Source organism: Halichondria panicea, chromosome 5 (assembly GCF_963675165.1).
Source record: "Halichondria panicea chromosome 5, odHalPani1.1, whole genome shotgun sequence".
Taxonomy (NCBI): Eukaryota; Metazoa; Porifera; class Demospongiae; order Suberitida; family Halichondriidae; genus Halichondria; species Halichondria panicea.
Window position 1 is genome coordinate 1,623,405 of NC_087381.1, and position 17,262 is coordinate 1,640,666.

General features: G+C 41.1%; 2 protein-coding genes across 3 annotated transcripts; one reads left to right on the plus strand and one right to left on the minus strand.

Annotated features, from left to right (window-relative positions):
• Positions 1–117: 117 nt before the first annotated feature.
• Positions 118–17,241, minus strand: LOC135336446 (pyruvate dehydrogenase phosphatase regulatory subunit, mitochondrial-like). Of its 2 annotated transcripts, XM_064532242.1 has the most exons (18): positions 17,081–17,241; positions 16,757–16,909; positions 16,078–16,211; positions 15,242–15,323; positions 14,962–15,046; positions 14,090–14,296; positions 13,542–13,635; positions 10,153–10,326; positions 9,853–9,977; positions 9,441–9,534; positions 8,894–9,148; positions 8,349–8,479; positions 7,705–7,875; positions 7,578–7,648; positions 7,170–7,272; positions 6,670–6,759; positions 4,974–5,156; positions 118–638 (listed from the first exon to the last, which is right to left on the minus strand). In XM_064532242.1, exons 1-18 carry the CDS (start codon positions 17,140–17,142, stop codon positions 285–287), a joined length of 2,568 nt encoding a protein of 855 aa, XP_064388312.1. In that variant the 5' UTR covers positions 17,143–17,241; the 3' UTR covers positions 118–284. The 2 variants fall into 2 exon arrangements, with proteins under 2 accessions (XP_064388312.1, XP_064388313.1); XM_064532243.1 differs by lacking the exon at positions 17,081–17,241 and having other exon boundaries at positions 16,748–16,890.
• LOC135336602 (uncharacterized) lies at positions 11,109–13,358 on the plus strand. The gene is made up of 3 exons (XM_064532468.1): positions 11,109–11,383; positions 11,505–12,576; positions 12,766–13,358. Exons 2-3 carry the CDS (start codon positions 12,377–12,379, stop codon positions 13,211–13,213), a joined length of 648 nt encoding a protein of 215 aa, XP_064388538.1. The 5' UTR covers positions 11,109–11,383; positions 11,505–12,376; the 3' UTR covers positions 13,214–13,358.
• Positions 17,242–17,262: the final 21 nt, after the last annotated feature.

Consider the following 17,262-nt stretch of genomic DNA (forward strand, 5'->3'; position numbering starts at 1 on the left):
GAATGATCGAGTCAAATCAGCAGAAAAATTGACCCTTTGCTATTATAGCGTTCTGGCAAGGATCGTGTGTAATTATACCTACCAATTTTAGGCTTTGTGGTTTTATTTATATATATGTGAATTGATCAAAATAATGATGCTCGCAAAACATTCTAGTAATACGGTAGTCAATGACAAAGTTAGAAAAAGTAGTCAATGCAATCTCAACACACACATGTACAAAAACAAAATTTTCTTACCTATAATAATTTAATTTTAAATTATCTGACAAGTACTAGCTTAGTTTACATTTGCACACGTGCAGATTTTGGATCATAGAGTGGCTGCAGGCTAATTTTAGCGGGGTATCTTTGTCCATCAATTTCCACCGTGTAATGCCCGCTCTTGATGTACTCTGTCGTGATCTTCTTCACCCCCTTTGGTGCCTCCACAAACCCCATGACAACCGGGCTGCCGATAGAGTATCCGTATGAAGCTGATGTAGCGTAACCAACGTATTCTCCATTTCGATAAATCAACTCACTGCCCCAGGGAAGTACGTCTCGATCAGCTGGTATATCGACGGTGAAAGAAACTAGAGATTTTCTTACTCCTCTTTCCCTCTGTTCCAATAGTGCTTGGCGACCGATGAAATCACCCTGCAGGTTGTCGACGAAAAAATGTCACTATAATTTTATACTTGTTAGTCAGGTTGCCTATTATAGTGTCTATATACTGAAGCATTTGTATATACATGCATAGCTACAGACACTTTTTGGAACACAGCAAATTAATGTGTGGATAATGCAGTCACTGTACATGAAAGAAAGTTGTGACAGTTTGTGTGATAACACCAATACAAACAGACCTATTACAATTTAAAAATCAGATCCCTCATATTACATGCTGTTGTTAGGTTCCCACGGTCAAAATGTATACATGGCATAATTATATAGTTACTTATACTGAACACATAATAATCACAAAGCTTTATTGCTCAGTTAAAAATTTCATGGTATACAACAAAGCAAGCATGCATGGACACGTACCATGCACGTGCATGATGTCCACCATGGCATGCATGCAAACACATGCATGTGATGTCCACCATGGCATGCATGCAAACACATGCATGTGATGTCCACCATGGCATGCGTGAAAGCACATGCTTATAACATTAATCAGTTGCTGACAAGATATTTGCACACTTGAGGTCACAACAGATGTGCCTGAACTATCACAAATCTTTCTTGTGTGAAGGGACAAAAGAAATTCCGTTTACCATAATCGTATGGCAAATTAACACAGTATAGTCATGCACCCACTGTTCTAGGTACAATAAAAGGGACCTTAGTACACATGAACAAAAAGCTCCTAAGTACAATCTAGAGAAGTTAAAAAAGTTGACTGCATGCAAAATGCTTCTCTCAAAGATCTGTGCTTCTATCTTTTTGTTATCTATTCTAGTCTCCATTAACGGGCAATCAGGATCTGGATCAGGAGATTGTAATCCATGCCTTGAAGTAGAGTGTCCAAGATATCTAAACGCCGATTGTACAGCTGTACTTTGTGAAGCCGTCTTTACGTGGAGGGATAATGATGTCACCGACCGATGTGCCGTAACTACATGTGAAACCCGTGAGTGTCCTTCGAACAGAGATTGCGTCGAGGCGGTTCGTCCAGCGAGATGCCCTGAGAACAATTCGAAATGTCGACAGTTTATTATAAGCAGGTGTGAGCTACGACCTCCAAGCCACCCGCTGTCATGTGACGATATCGAGTGTGGGGTGGGCATGACGTGCCAAAGAAGAGACAGACCAGCTGGTTTTAGACCAGTGCTGAGGTGTGTGCCACAGAAAACAAATTTGTTGCTACCAGATGATGATTGAACAATTGTTACACAAAAGTTTAACGAGTTAGCCTAACTACGTAGCTACGCCTATAATAGGCCACTATTATTGTATCGTCTACATTGAAATAATTATTGTGTCAACACTGTACTTTAATAACATTTATATATTAGTTGAAGCAAGAGTTCATTAGGAAGAGTAAGCAACTCCACTTAGGCATTTGTCCAACCTACGTCACAACCACATGTTGTTGTATAAACCGTAAATTTGCAATGAAGTGATGATAGGTGATTATCAGCATTGTTATTGTTAGCGCCTTGTACCTAAAGTGGTTGCATGTGCATGTGGTTAAAATGTGAGTTTTTGTGACATACGTATACCTTAAGGTCGGTATTATTAACGGGTTGTTATTTTAGCGAATTTAGCGAATTGACATTTTTTCGCTAAATCAACCACTCGCTAATAATACAAACACGTCAGCATTACGTACAATTAGAGAGTAATATTGATTCAAATCGCTAAAATTAGTACCCGCCAAATGCAGTATCTCAGCAAACCGCTAAAATTAGTACCCGCCAATAATACCAACCTTAAGGTATATAGGTCAGGCAGAATGCCTCCTGTGTACAGTCTATTGGAGTTGTGTACTCTTCCTAATGAACGATTGGTTGAAGTTATGGTTTATAGTTATAGTGCAGGTCTATTTGTCCGTTCTGACCTGCTGCAGGCGTGTATGCCTGTGGCTTCGTTGTCCCGTCTCAGCTGTATAATTATGTACACAATGTAGCTAGCTTATATTGCACAAGTACACATATCGTGATCGTCCATGATAATATAATTATAAAGAGTAGATAAGAGTAAGAGTGTTGAACAGCATTTGTCTAACTATGCGCCATTACTGACATAGTAGTAAATACTAATTTTGTTAGTCAAGCAACAAATCCGAGAAACCTCGCACATGCTGTACGTTGCACACATGCAGGGCAAGTGCTACAAACCACAGACCACAGTTCACTCAACAACACCAGAGGAGGTACGACATCCGCGAGTCTTAAAGACCCATATTCCTTATTATATCCTGATCAAAGTTCAATAGCACATCAAACGAAGTGATACTCATAGCAACTCCAGGCATCCCTCCTGAAGATTCTGAAGCTGAAACAATTAAGCTAATAGCTATAACCTAGATCAAACAGTGCACACAAATCAGACTCTTGGCAGCTAAAAATAGCCCAGTGCTTGTGTTTGGCAGGTAACACGCAATTGAACTTTGACCTAAGCAATGTGAGTCTAAAACACTTCCTTTGACTCGCGGATGTCGTGCCTCCTCTGCAACAACACTATTAAATTGAACAGCGATGAGCTCAAGCAGTTCAACACTCCTACTCTTATCTACTCTTGCATATATAATTATACAGACAAAATTACAATGCTGAGCATGCACTAGGTAGCGACTCGCTTTGCTTGTCCTAACTAGATACTTACAGTGTAGTTGGGCGTGGCCCCACCCTGGACGTGAACGTAGGGTTGGGCACCACTGCAATGTCAGGTTTGTTCCTGCTGCAGAAAATTTGCAGCCCAATCAGATTGCAGAGTTCAAGTGTGAAGGCGTGGCTCATTAATGAACGAGTCAGTAACTAGTCATTCTCTTCAAAATGCAACAATAGTAGACAAGCCAGCTTGATCCAGGAACACGCCAGGTCAGTTAGAGCTAGTGGTATGCAAAAGTGACTCCTGCAGTAGCATTCTAACTGAGCTTTGCGGTTACCGCCCACTTGGAATTAATCGTATTCATGCTTAGCCACTCCCTAAAGCTAAGTACCGTGGAACAAACCTGACATTGCAGTGGTGCCCAACCCTACGTTTGCGTCCAGGGTGGGGCCACGCCCAACTAACTTACATGTACACACTTGAGGTCATAACAGATGACTGGTCAGGGCCTTTTTTTTTTATTCATACGAAGTGTCCACCAGTATTTCTTGTGGAGGAAGCAAACTGTTTACCAATCACTCCAATTATCCACTAGCATATATTTTTGATAGAGAATTTTCAGTAGTACAGACCAAGTGTGCATGCGCAATCCAGTTTGAAATTTGAAATTAATGAGATTCATAACAAAGCTAACACCCACTCGCCATATGCCGTAACTACGTATGCGAAAAACTAGCAATTGAATTATAGAGTGGCTTATTATCATCATGACTAACTATTATATCATAATGACAATTAAGTACACAGTAGTACGCACAGTAGTATGCAGTCATGCACCACACATGCATGTTCTATAAAAGATCACTCTAACCTCTCACTTATCATAAAAGGTCGCCTATTTTTTTTTTTTTTTACAAGAAGAAGTTCTAGATTGCATGCAAAATGCTTCTCTCAAAGATCTGTGCTTCTATCTTCTTGTTATCTATTCTAGCCTCCATTAACGGGCAATCAGAATCTGGATCAGGAGATTGTAATCCATGCCTTGAAGCAGAGTGTTCAAGATTTCTAAACGCCGATTGTACAGCTATACTTTGTGATGCCGTCTTTACGTGGAAGGATAATGATGTCACCGACCGATGTGCCGTAACTACATGTGATACCAAACAGTGTCTTTCAAACAGAGATTGCGTCGAGATGGTCCGTCCAGCGAGATGCCCTGAGGACAATCTGAAATGTCGACAGTATATTTTGAGCAAGTGTGAGTTACGACCTACAAGCAACCCGATGTCATGTGACGATATCGAGTGTGGGCCGGGAATGATGTGCCGAACGAGGGAAAGACCTGGTTTAAGTCCAGTACTGAGGTGTGTCCCACAAATAACAAATTTGTTGCTACCAGATTTTGAATAAAGACCAAACGATTATAAAACTATACATGAATTAGCCTATAGCTACATGTATCCTATACAAAAACATGTATAGGTAATATTATTGTAGCGTCTACGTTAAGATGTTGTGTCAACATTGTATTTCAATTATTATCATTGGAACGTGGTTGAATGAAGTTACGTTGTAACTAAAGTGAATTAAAGAAGGTTTTGCTGAGTGCATGACACCTACGTAGGACATTGTTTTATAATTACGGTAATGGCTAACTTTAAATCTGTTTAAAGGATCGATACCATGTATATATGTATAAATAATTATGTATACCTTGTTAAGGTCGACAGTGAAGCCAAGTCGAGCCTCCCAAGGTGACGTTTCAGTGTCCATCTCATGGCTCCAATGGCGATACCCCTTCTCTATACGGAGGCTGTCCACTGCATAAGCCCCACCCATTTTCAGGCTGTAGTCTCGTCCAACTGAGAGGAGGGTCTCCAACACAGACTGGGAGCACTGTATGGAATGGAGATCGACAGTTTGGATTCATTGTATGGAACAGGGACATGTTCACCATAATTATAGAGATTGATACTTGTACATGTTAAACGGGATGATCCCGAGACTACTCCATGAAAAGGTACAGTTCAACCGATATGGTAAGGTACTATGGTAGAACAATGAATTTCATTTGACACATCCTGTCTGTCTGATACTGTAATACTACGGAATGTGATACAATGACCATTATGCATAACCATCTGGCAGTTATACCGGAGTGTAAAGCTCCAACCAGCTAAAAGTTAACATTTTCTATGCAGGATGTCTTCCGAACCGCTTCGAACTATGGCAAAACTTAGGTAACAGCATGTTTGGTGTGTTTAACATTTGTTCGACTCGATCTTTGGAACTTTGATAAAACAGTTCAACGTGAATTAGTTACCAAGGTCGAGAAAATTACCATTCACATTGCCCTGTGAGTTTGAGCTGGACACATTATAACGATCGATAATACTTGTCAACCACATAAAGCCTAAATGAAGCCACAATTGACCATAGAACTTCCAGGGCTCCAAACTCAACTCAAATACACTTCAATTGTGTCCATTTTTGAAGTGTTAATCAGAAGGAACTGTGTAACAACAGCTGTGCTAATGTCACATGCATCAAAAGCACCTTAGATGTAAATTACGGTTAGATAATCACTTTGACACCTTACAGTCATAATAAGTTATCACTCTCGGGATATTTGTATTACATGTAGATGCGTTCTTGGTAGCAGAACAGAGGAACAGAGAGGGTTGGAAACTAGGGACCAAATCGTGTGTTTAAACGGGATCAGCTCTCTCACAGCTCGGGCATCTTGGTGCTCAAATCACAAACCGCGTTACATGTACCAAACTAGTGTGCGCTACAACCATTGACCCTGATGCTCTAATGCAGCTAAAGAAAAAGAGACACTTTCCAACACAATCTTCGTGGGGAAGTTAAGAACTTTATTATGCATGCCTTTAAAAATGGCCGGCGGCCGGGTGGAATTAAGACATGCATCTTAATTCCAACAAACGTTATGTAAACACAAATCGTATCAAGTTACGTATTGCACAGTGACATTCCACCTCGATCAACACAATTGCAGAAATGCATGCTGCACTAATTGACCACGAGTGTGTAGACTAGTGTACATAGTGCCTACGGTGTGGTTCCACTGTGTACACTATAGTGGTTGACTTAATAAGGTATGTTTCCTCCATTGCATTTTAAGTGAGGTGGTAGTATAACTCGGAACTGTACGTGGTATTGTACAGACCTCAGTGTACGGTAGAAGGTGTGTGTGGGGGGTGGGTGGGGGTGGAGTGTGTGTGTGGGAGGGGGTGGATGGAGTGTGATTGATCACCAGACTGCTGTCTGTAGATAACACACTAGCTAGCTCGAGACTAAAGCAATTACTTATATACTTGTATTTCAAGTGAGGTGGTATAAGCTGTGTGCATGTATAACTCGGAACTGTACGTGGTATTGTACAGACCTCAGTGGGAATGTTGAGCTCCCATCCCAGCTCTCCCATGAAAGTCATTCTCAGTGCTCGCACGTCAGCAACCAGCCCGACATCAATTGTCTGTGTGTGAGAGGGGAGGGGTGGAGTGTGTGTGGGGTGGTGGAGTGTGTACGGTAGAAGGTGTGTGTGGGGGGTGGTGTGTGGGGGGTGGGTGGGGGTGGAGTGTGTTTGTGGGAGGGGGTGGATGGAGTGTGATGATAAAATTGTATCACCAGACTGCTGTCTGTAGATGACACACTATATACTAGACTAAAGCAATTACTAGCTAAGGTGATCCAATATGTCATTGATTTTCTATTGTTTTCTAGAAGATGCATTTTCAATGTTGTGTTTTGCTGTACCCCATGCATGGTATTTGCCGAAATTGGATCCAACAAAAAGGTCCTTCTAAGCTTTCAGAAAATCCTAGAAATTGGATTACGAGAACTTAAGTTGTGACTGCATGTTTAAAAGCATCACTTATAAATTACCTGAACAGTAGAGAAAGGGAAGTGCTGATTGTCGAGTGGAACCCTCGTGACTTGCTCAAGCATCTCCCTTGATTTGGGACCCATCAGTGCCAGCACAGAATACCTGAAGAACGAAGTGCATTTAAAGCATTATACGTACGTAGCTAAAAGAAGGAAGGTGATAATTAATTAATTTTAGGCTCGTCTTCCATATCTAATTTCAGAATTAAGACTTCATGCAGGGAATTATAATCGTCCCGATTGTCATTGTATGATAGCTCCTGATCGAGGCATGAAAGGTACGGATATAGACACTTGCTTTTAGAGATCGAGCTAAGACAATTCATTCTTACTTACGAGACGTCTATAAACATTTTAGGAATCGGAAAACCCCAGCAAACGAAATGTAGCTATATTTGATGCCCTCACTTTGCTGTAATGTCCGTCAGTCTTACAGTGGAAGGTAAGTGTTTCTTCACCCACTTAGCCACGTGGGTGACCTGCAGTCATAAATACAAAAATTTCAAAAACATTCTCCTAATTAGTTCAACATTACTTGTGCAGACGGAGCGATGAGGAGGTACTTATCAGCGGATAATCTAGATACGGTACAGTCGGTCTGATAGCCTCCTTGAGTGTTGAGTAGTCCAGTGTAGACCACAGTGCCTGGGGGCACGGCAACATTGTTGGAGCACAGCTGCTGCATAGCCGATTCAGCATCTGGGCCCTGTATGAGAAAGAGGGAGAACATGTGTATAGTGGTCTCTTTCTAAGCTTTCAGAAACTTAATCATTGAAATTGGAGCCACAGAATTTATGGCAGCTGAAAAGATTGATTGATTAAACGGAGAGGGCTGGGGTGTAGTACGTTGAACATCTTTCAACAGCCATATATTTTTAATTCATTATATCTGAAAGCCTAGAAAGTGACATTTCAACGAAATTTGGTGAGGCTAAAATTTGTCATTTTCCGGCCTTGGATCATGGGCTATGGTATTGGCAAAATACATGTACCTTCATCTCTAATAATAAACTGTTGTAAATCGAACATAATAGCTGTTAAAGATAAAAAGCATAGCTATTCAGGAAAAGACTTCTTTCCTATGAGAGCAGGTAGGTATAATCAATGTACGCACGTATAACTCTAACAATAACTTTTGACTCAAAAGCCTTATCGAGGATTTGCGCTATCTCTACTCACCTCAATCTCAAACTTAGCGAAGGTGCTCATATCAAACAAAGCCACACTGTTTCTGCACGCAAGATGCTCCTCCTTCACGTCGTCAAACCAGTTTGGCCGCCCGAATGTTTTGTTGTTCACGCGCTCATCAGCTGTTAAAGTGAGCAATTATCAAATCATAAGTCGAAACAGCCAGCGCATACATTTATTAATAAATGCAGTTCTTACGATAATTTTATAAGTTCCCCCTATTTATTTAATTAAGTAAAGGAATTTACAAAACTTGAGTTTTAAGTTTGAGGGAGATATAGATACAAGGCAGCAATTAAGTTGATAGTAAATTCATTTGGTTTAATCACACGAAGAGCAGTTACAGTTCCTATGGTATAATTAAGTTCCCCTATCAGAAATTTAAGAACACCTTCAGGCTTAGTTTGAGGGAGATAGATACAAGGCAGCAAGTACGTAAGTTGGTTGAGAGTAAAGTAATAGAAAGAACATTTTCCATAGAGAAAATATTTCTTGGAAGGATAGTGCATATAATTATAATCAGCTAACAATAATACCTGATTTCCCTTTGCCGTACCAATTGGCCCTCTCCCATCCGTCCATGCATCCCCAACTGGCGCCCATCCCCTCCTGCATAGAGTACATAGGGTTCATCTTGATGCCACGCCCACTTTCCAGCTCCCAGCCAGGGTATGAGATCGCGTAGTGACGACCCAGTACCTCCTTAGAGCGGTGTTTGAGGTATTGTTTGTTTGAGGTGAATGGACTGAAACGAGCGATGTCATATTCCCATAAATCCATCGGAGGTTCTCCTGTAAAGTGTGTGTTGTGTGAGGGTGTAGTACGTGTGTGTGTGTGTGTGTATAGTGTGTGTTGTGTGAGGGTGTAGTGTGTGTGTAGTGTGAGGGCTGAGTGTGTGTAGTGTCAGTTAGTGTGAGTGTGTGTAGTGTAAGTTAGTGTGAGTGTGTGTGTGTGTAGTGTGATATTGCATATATATGCCGATCTCACTTTATGAAAACAGTGACTGTAAGTTACACGGACAGTAACAATCAATGTAAACAGGAACACATGGAAGTCAGTATATATACATGTACATGTACACACCGGTAGCAATCCACTGTGACAGTACGTGGCCATATCCTCCAGAACTAGCTACACCAGTGGAGTTGAGACCTGCCAACACATAGTAGTTGTCAACCTGGAACACAGTATAAACTCATTGTATGTGCATATTTCAACTACCACAAGTTGATTTACAGAAATTTGCAGTTGAGTTACCATCCCTGAGAAACTATAGGGCCATGTAAACGTCAACAAATAAAGGGCAGGTCCCAAACAAACAGTTTATGTACAAACTAACTCCTCAAGACAGCTAGACCATCTCTGTATAATTATGCATTCTTTGTTCCCCGTTATAAAGGCGTTCTACCTGTATCTATACAAATGATTTGAACCACACTTTATTGAATGTACAGCAAATTATCACTTTCTTTGTCCAATAATGTAACTCAATTACCTCAGGGGCTTCCCCCATGATTGCATGCATGTCAGGTGTGAAACTCTCAGGACCGTTTATCTGTTGACGGATTTCAGCCTTCTCCATTAGCGGGATACGGTTGAGTACCTGGTCCATTAGTGGCTCTGTGGGGGTGGGGTATTGTGTAGTGTGTGTGGGCGTAGTGTGTGTGTGTGTGTGTGGGTGGGTGGGGGGTGATGAGTTCAAAATACATGTGTACGTACACACATTTAAGACAAATTGACAGCCAGGAATTAAAACACACAGCAAATGAGGGCGGCTACTATTTGAGACACTCACGAATATGCTCCCAATCCTCGGGCAATAGTTGGAACTCGAATGGTTTGGGAATTCCCTCGGTGAAGATGGGAGTGCCGTTGGTCTCAAAGCAGCCCACCAGTAGCCCGCCACTCCACTCTCGTATGTACATGGTCCCCTCTTTGTCTCTGACCGTGGGCATGTTGAAATCAACCCCTGCAAATCGAAAAATGACAAATACACACAGCGAACATAAAAAATGCAGTGGAACCTCGATTATCCGAACACCTTCCAGAGGTAGGCCAGATAATCAAATAAATAAACCACACCTTGATCCACCCACTTAATTGATAAACAGCAGTGCCACATGGTTGTCTGCGCATGCGCAGAAGATAAGCAGGCCCGTCTCCATAGTAACAACTGTAATGTGCATGAGCATTTAAGGGACACGCCCATTTTCTGTTTTCAAGCAGAATAATCGAGGTTCCAGATAATGGAGGGCCGGGTAATCGAAGTTTTACTGTAATCATTAATTAACACACACACTACACACATACGCAAAATTATATGCCTGCATTACATTAATCACATTGGATACACTTCACTCCAGCCACCTTAGGTGGCCCACCTACCAAGAAAATGGTAGTGCAGAGAGCTTAGATAATGTTAAGCATGTAGTATGTGACAAAAAGTGGCTATCAAAATACTCTTGGCTATATACATGTATACATGATGTAAGGTTGCTAACAATCACCACGGATATATAAACTTTGTAAAGAAGCCTTTTGAATCCTTTCTACAACATCTTGCATGTGATTCCGAGCAATGTTTCCAAGAGCAGCCTGTGTACACACTTGCTATCTTCCTACAAGACACAATGTTCCAGTACACCAGAATTCTTTCACTTGTCTTGTCCATTTTATGTTTCATCCGTGAAGTTAGTCGGTATGGAGGCCACGAGTTCTGTGTATTTGAGGAGGGTATATAAAGAGCTATGCTACTGCACGACTATATCAAACTTGAAAATCAACATCAAGAAGTTCGAAGTTCCAGTTAAGAAGTGAAGAATGAAGCTGCATCTTGTGCTCTTTGCGACGGCAGTACTAGCTGCCAGTGCAGTGCATGCAAGGTTCACTCTGAAAGATGATGTGTTCCAGAAAATTGCCCTGATGCAAGATGAGTCGGAGGGAGATGACGTTAGTGGAGGTGTGGTGGCATCTCCGACTAATGGAACTCTTCAGAGTATCTTACAAGAGCTGAACTTAAACAAAAGGTATTAAAAAACCATGAGGTTGTTCGGTATGCACTTATATATAATAATATATATCTGCTTCATTTGTCCCTATATAATTATACATGTCTCTATAATAGAAGTTATATATGAACTCTGGTAGGGTGCGTAGGGGGACTGGTTGCTATGCCGCTGGACCATATGGAGGTGGTGGTGGTGGTGGTTTCCATGAGCTCATTGACAACTGCCAATCTCTTGTCAAACGAATCATTGTCCGTTCTGGAAGTCTAGTGGATTCTATTGAGGTGACGTATCAGCTCTCCAATGGCCAATTACACTACGGTGGACACCGCGGAGGGCACGGTGGAGGGGCACATGTTGTGGATATTAATATTAATGGTGGTGAGAGAATTATCAGTGTTTTCGGTCAAAGTGGAAGTCTACTTGATAATATCGGTTTTGCTACAAACCATGGCAGAATTTTTGGACCATACGGTGGAACTGGTGGTGGTAGGTTTACTGTTAACAACTGCGTCCTTCGTGGGTTTTTCGGACGATCTGGTAGTCTGATTGATAGCATTGGGTTCTACTGTGGAAGTATTTGAAACGAAGATTAACTCTGACATTCTTATAGGCCTAGCCTTATAGAGAACATGTAATGTATATTAGCTAAATCATTCGCAAACTATGTCATGAGATTGTATACGTAACATTGTACACATGCAAGTCATGTGCATGTGACATGCACATTAACAGCATGCATAAAAGCAGAAGGTACGTATATAAACATACAGGCAAAATACTCATCTATTTATGAACCCTAAACATGCAATTAAGATAATAGGTCGGTGAAGGACACTTTAAACTAAATAGCCGGTAGCAATTACTAAATGTAAATTCTTTCATTTGAAAGTTAGGGGACAATACAATTTAGGGGAAAGTACAGCAACTTGTGAAACGGTATATAAAAAAGACAAGACAATTTCAGATTTATTCAGTCTGCACAGCTTGATCTCAAACTCTGCCGGAATAAGAATGAAGCTTGGTGCTGTAGTCTTGGTGACTGCAGTTCTAGCTGCAACCACAGTGAATGGTCACCTGCCCCTGAGTGTACAAAAGGCCCTGGAGCGATTCTCTTCGAAGCAGACAGAGTTTGTGGAGGATACTGAAATTGCTGCTACTGCCTCAAACGCAACTATCGATAGCATTCTAAGTGAACTGAACATAAACAGAAGGTAATCATTTTGAGAATTCCCCGCAAACAAAAAGAGTATTTTTTTTGCATTACGCATGCGTATATTGCATATACATGTACCACCTTATCAACTGCATGTGTTTGAAATGATGCTGTAATAATTATTATACTTGAAGGATTGCATATAACAAGCAATTTACGATTATGTCTATAATTATACATTTTGCAGGAAGCGTCAGAGCACTGGCTGTTTTCCAACAGGTCTCTACGGTGGTAAAGGGGGTGGTGCTTTCCATGAGCTGCCCGACGATTGCCAAGCAACTATCAAAAAGATCGTGCTTCGTACGGGATCACTTGTTGATTCCATCCAGGTGACTTATCGACTCTCAAATGGAAAAGATTACACTGCTGGTTACTATGGCGGCAAAGGAGGAGGAAAGAATGTCATAAATGTCAACATCGAAAAAGGAGAGAAAATAATCGGAGCATTCGGAAAAACGGGGCGTTTGGTTGATAATATCGGCTTTTTCACAAACAAGGGAAAAGTGTTTGGGCCATATGGTGGGAAAGGAGGCGGTGACTTCACTGTGCACCTGTGTTCCATTCGTGGTATTTTCGGACGAGTTGGTTCGCTGGTGGATAGTATTGGATTCTATTGCGGAAAACTCTCGTGCTAAACTCACAATATACTGGAATGTAAAACTTTAGGTATATACATGTAGTTTTTTAGAGTTAGTTTGCATGTATACAAATAGAACTACAACATTCTAGTACCATATTAGTGATATAGATGGCAATTTTCAAAGAATCTTTTTACGAAAATGTGTATAATATCTAGACAAGTTTATTCAACCCCCCGCTATGGCTTATAATTATAGTACTGAGCAGATTTCTCTATTCATGATTCAAGACACAGCACAGTAATAAGAGTAAGCTGCAGGAATCTACTGTAACAGTACAATTAAGAGACACACTGGTACAGAAGAAATTTAATGTTTGGCATACCTTCGAGAGGTTTGGTGATAATGTAGTAATGCATAGTGGAGTGAAGGGGTATGTTCACGGGGGTGTCAGACAGTGCCCCTAGGTCTCTTGCCCACTGCAGGTGTATAATGGTATACTGCATGGTGATACTGGTGGATCCAGTACTACACTGATATTACAGAGCTATTTAAAATTGAGAGGGTGTATGTGCATGGTGATTCAAAAGTGACTACATACATGCATGTATACATTGCAGCTTGAATGGTTCCTAGGCAACAATTGGCTTAACATGAACTCCAGGACCTATTATATAGATCTGTACAAAACAGTGTGTTTGAAACTTTGCATATATACACTGCCTGCCATGGTCAATAAAAACGTACCACACCACATGTATGTATAGAGACGTACGTACGTAGGAAGATTACTAAAATTGGTGAATTAATTAGACGTCACATTGGGCTGACACTAAGTCTGGGTGTGGTTTACAGCAAGGTGTGTATGCCTCAAAATATGAGGGGGTGATCATTTGTCATGTGATTGATGAATTAATTACCAGTTCAACTCACCTGTCCAGCACAATTGACGAATGTTTCACACTCGATGTATCCCTGATCGGTATGCACACCTCTCACACGCCCACTCTCCACCTCCACACGTTCCACGCCCACACCCTCCACAACCCGTACCCCCTGCATTGTGGCCCCCTTGGCCAGTGACTGAATGAGATCACTAGGGTTGCCCATCGAGGGGTCCCCTGGAATGTATAGTGCTCCCTAAAGGCACGAGTGAGTGAGTATGAGGTAATCAATAATAATAATTTGCAGTCAAGCATGATATGTAGAATTAATGACCTTTACCAGATATTGAACACCCGCTCTAGCTCTCATTATATTATACGTATACAGCGTTTAAAAAAGTTGGTGTGACTATATTCATAACAAGGTTTGCCGAATCTTCATAATCATTATTTAATTAGGCAGGAAACCATACTAATTACTAGAATGTTTTGCAAGCATTAAACATAATTATGCGTATTTGAATTGATCACTTGGCAAAAATAAAAATTGCTTAGTACTGTAATTACACACGATCCTTGCCAGAACGCCAGTCAAAAAAGTCTTGGCTCATTCGCAAAGGTTTTCACCAGCAAAATATTAGATCGAGTAGATTTTGCTCCATTATAATAACTTTAAGGAAGCCATGGGCCTTGAGCTGAGATTTCTGATACATTGACAACTGACAGATTTCCCCGAAGTAAGGAGGTGCTCCGAATACAAGCTCAGTTCTAATTATTCCGGACACTTCGCATGCTGTATAAAAATCTGTTCCAATTATACCTGGACAATTTCCAAAATAATTATTTTTTGCTGTCCAATAAATTAGAAGATATACGGTAACTTGGTTTTAGTAATACAGTACATACAGTAATTAAACTCACCGCGAGATCGTCTGTCTTCAGAATAGGGCAGAGTTCTGATGCCTGCTCGGGTGAGATTATCTCAGCCTCTATAACACCGCAACTCCTGTGAATACGACACGACATTATATACCAATTGTGAAATGTCGAAAAAACAATAAATAGTAGCTATACGTAGGTCATCGCTGTATTAAATGAACACTCCTGAGAACAATATACGTATACTCTTTCTGATTGACCATTACTATAATTATAAAAGCTGTTATCACGACTCTAAAGATGTAGTTAGACTAGCTTTTACCTGGCCACAGCTACATTTCTTCTGAACTCAGTAAGCTTGTCTTTAGTTCTGGCAAGGTTGAGGTTGCCTGTAGCTCTACAACCTATAGAAACACAGCTATTTACGTAGTTGAATGTCTCGAACAATGAATCAAGTTTCCTTTCTATATACATGTGTGCGTACAGATATATAATACGTACCGTATATATAGTGCGAAAACTTTGAGGCACTTAAGTTTCGTGGGAAAAAACATTTTTCGTTGAATAAATTTCGCGCTATTTGTTTAAATGACGTTGTGTCTTCCGTTAGCTAAGAAATTTTCGTGGACCTAATTTTCGTGGAGGATTGCTAACTCACTAAAACGGCAAAAATTAAGCCCCTCGAAAATTTCGCGTTATATGGTATTATTTGCAGTGACCTATTAAAAGTCGAATGCTGATTAATTAGTAGTATGGCTACGAGTGCAATATGGGATTAATAGCACGAGTAACAAGCGCTGGCAAGGATAATAGCACTCGGCGTAGCCACACTATTGACTTCTTCGTGTATGATGAATTTCTCTGCAGATTTTATTAACATTTTGGCCGCGGCCGTTATTTGAAAACAACACGTTGTCATTGACAGCGTGCAATTACTTGACAGGTAATTGCACGCTGTCGTTGACGACGTGCAATTACTGGACCGGATGTGATACAAGCTGTACACTCTCCAGCCACTAGTAGCACATCATACACACAATAATAATTAACGAAATTGTGAATGTCCATCGCAAGTCAAATTTAGTCTTCAAAAAAGATCGTTTTGGTTGCAATTATATCTACCAAACAGAGAGAGCTAGTACGTACACCGTTACAAACCAGTAGACAATCCTGTCTCCTTTTCCAGGTTCATATAGAGCTCGTTTGAGATCTGACAGATCTTGGTGTGAGTTCGCGAGCCCCTGCTGACGCCTAGCAACCCGGCAGAGTGCCAGCTAGTACCACAGCTCAATCTGCAAGCCAGAAATGCGTGTGCATAAATTGTGGTCAGTAGACTTTTGGTGTAAATGTGGTAAGAATGGTTGTGATGGTAACTGGTCAGAGGAGGTCCGACATGCGTGCACAAATCACTACAAAATCAGTGCATTGATGTCATTGTGGTCTGTCACGTGATAACCTTCTGGCCACAATGCACTGAACTTGTAGTGATTCGTGCACGCATGTCAGACCTTCTCTGGTAACTGGTAAGGAATACTTGACACTTTTGAGAAGAAATTGAATCAAGTTTTACACAACAATGTTCGTGAGAAAAATTGCGAACCGCGAGAAAATCCCGGATGATGATAACTTTTGGTGTGAAAAATAACAATTGAGTGAATGTGGTAAGAAAGAATGGTTGTGCTAAATATACTCTTGAATGAAGTTTTACAAACAAATGTAAATTTTCTCGCGAGAAAATATGTGAACCGCGAGAAAATCCCGCACGATGATAATAGATAATAAGGAAGTTTCATTTTTGTTTTGGGTGGACAGGAAATCGATTACTCACCAAACTAACCTTCCCTGCTCGAGTAGTATGACATCCGTGATTCCCACTTTTGGAAGATGGTAGGCTAGTGAAGCACCCGCAATTCCTCCACCGCAGACAACCACCTGTGCCCTCGAGGGCAGGCTCTGATTGGTCGGAGCATCACTTGCCAGACGTCTCCATCTAAGGGTAGAACAAAGTAGGTAGGTAATTACGGTTCAGGTGAACACGATGCATGTAATAAATGAGCCCACAATATAGGACGTAGAGTAGACATAGCTTCACATCAAAGTTTTAACGGATATCGGGTCTACATCATTAATTCGACTTTTGGAGCATGCATCTACTGCTAACCTAGTCCACTGTGTAGGCCTAGACACAGCACATTGATTGATCTTCCTCCATGCACAGTACATATCTCTCTCAAGTCTCAGTACGCGCAGTGCAGTATAGACATGCTCTTAGTCACACCAGAGAGATAGGGCAGCCTTTTGTGTTCTGGCTCTGCCACCACGCCCACTAATAGCACACCCTGT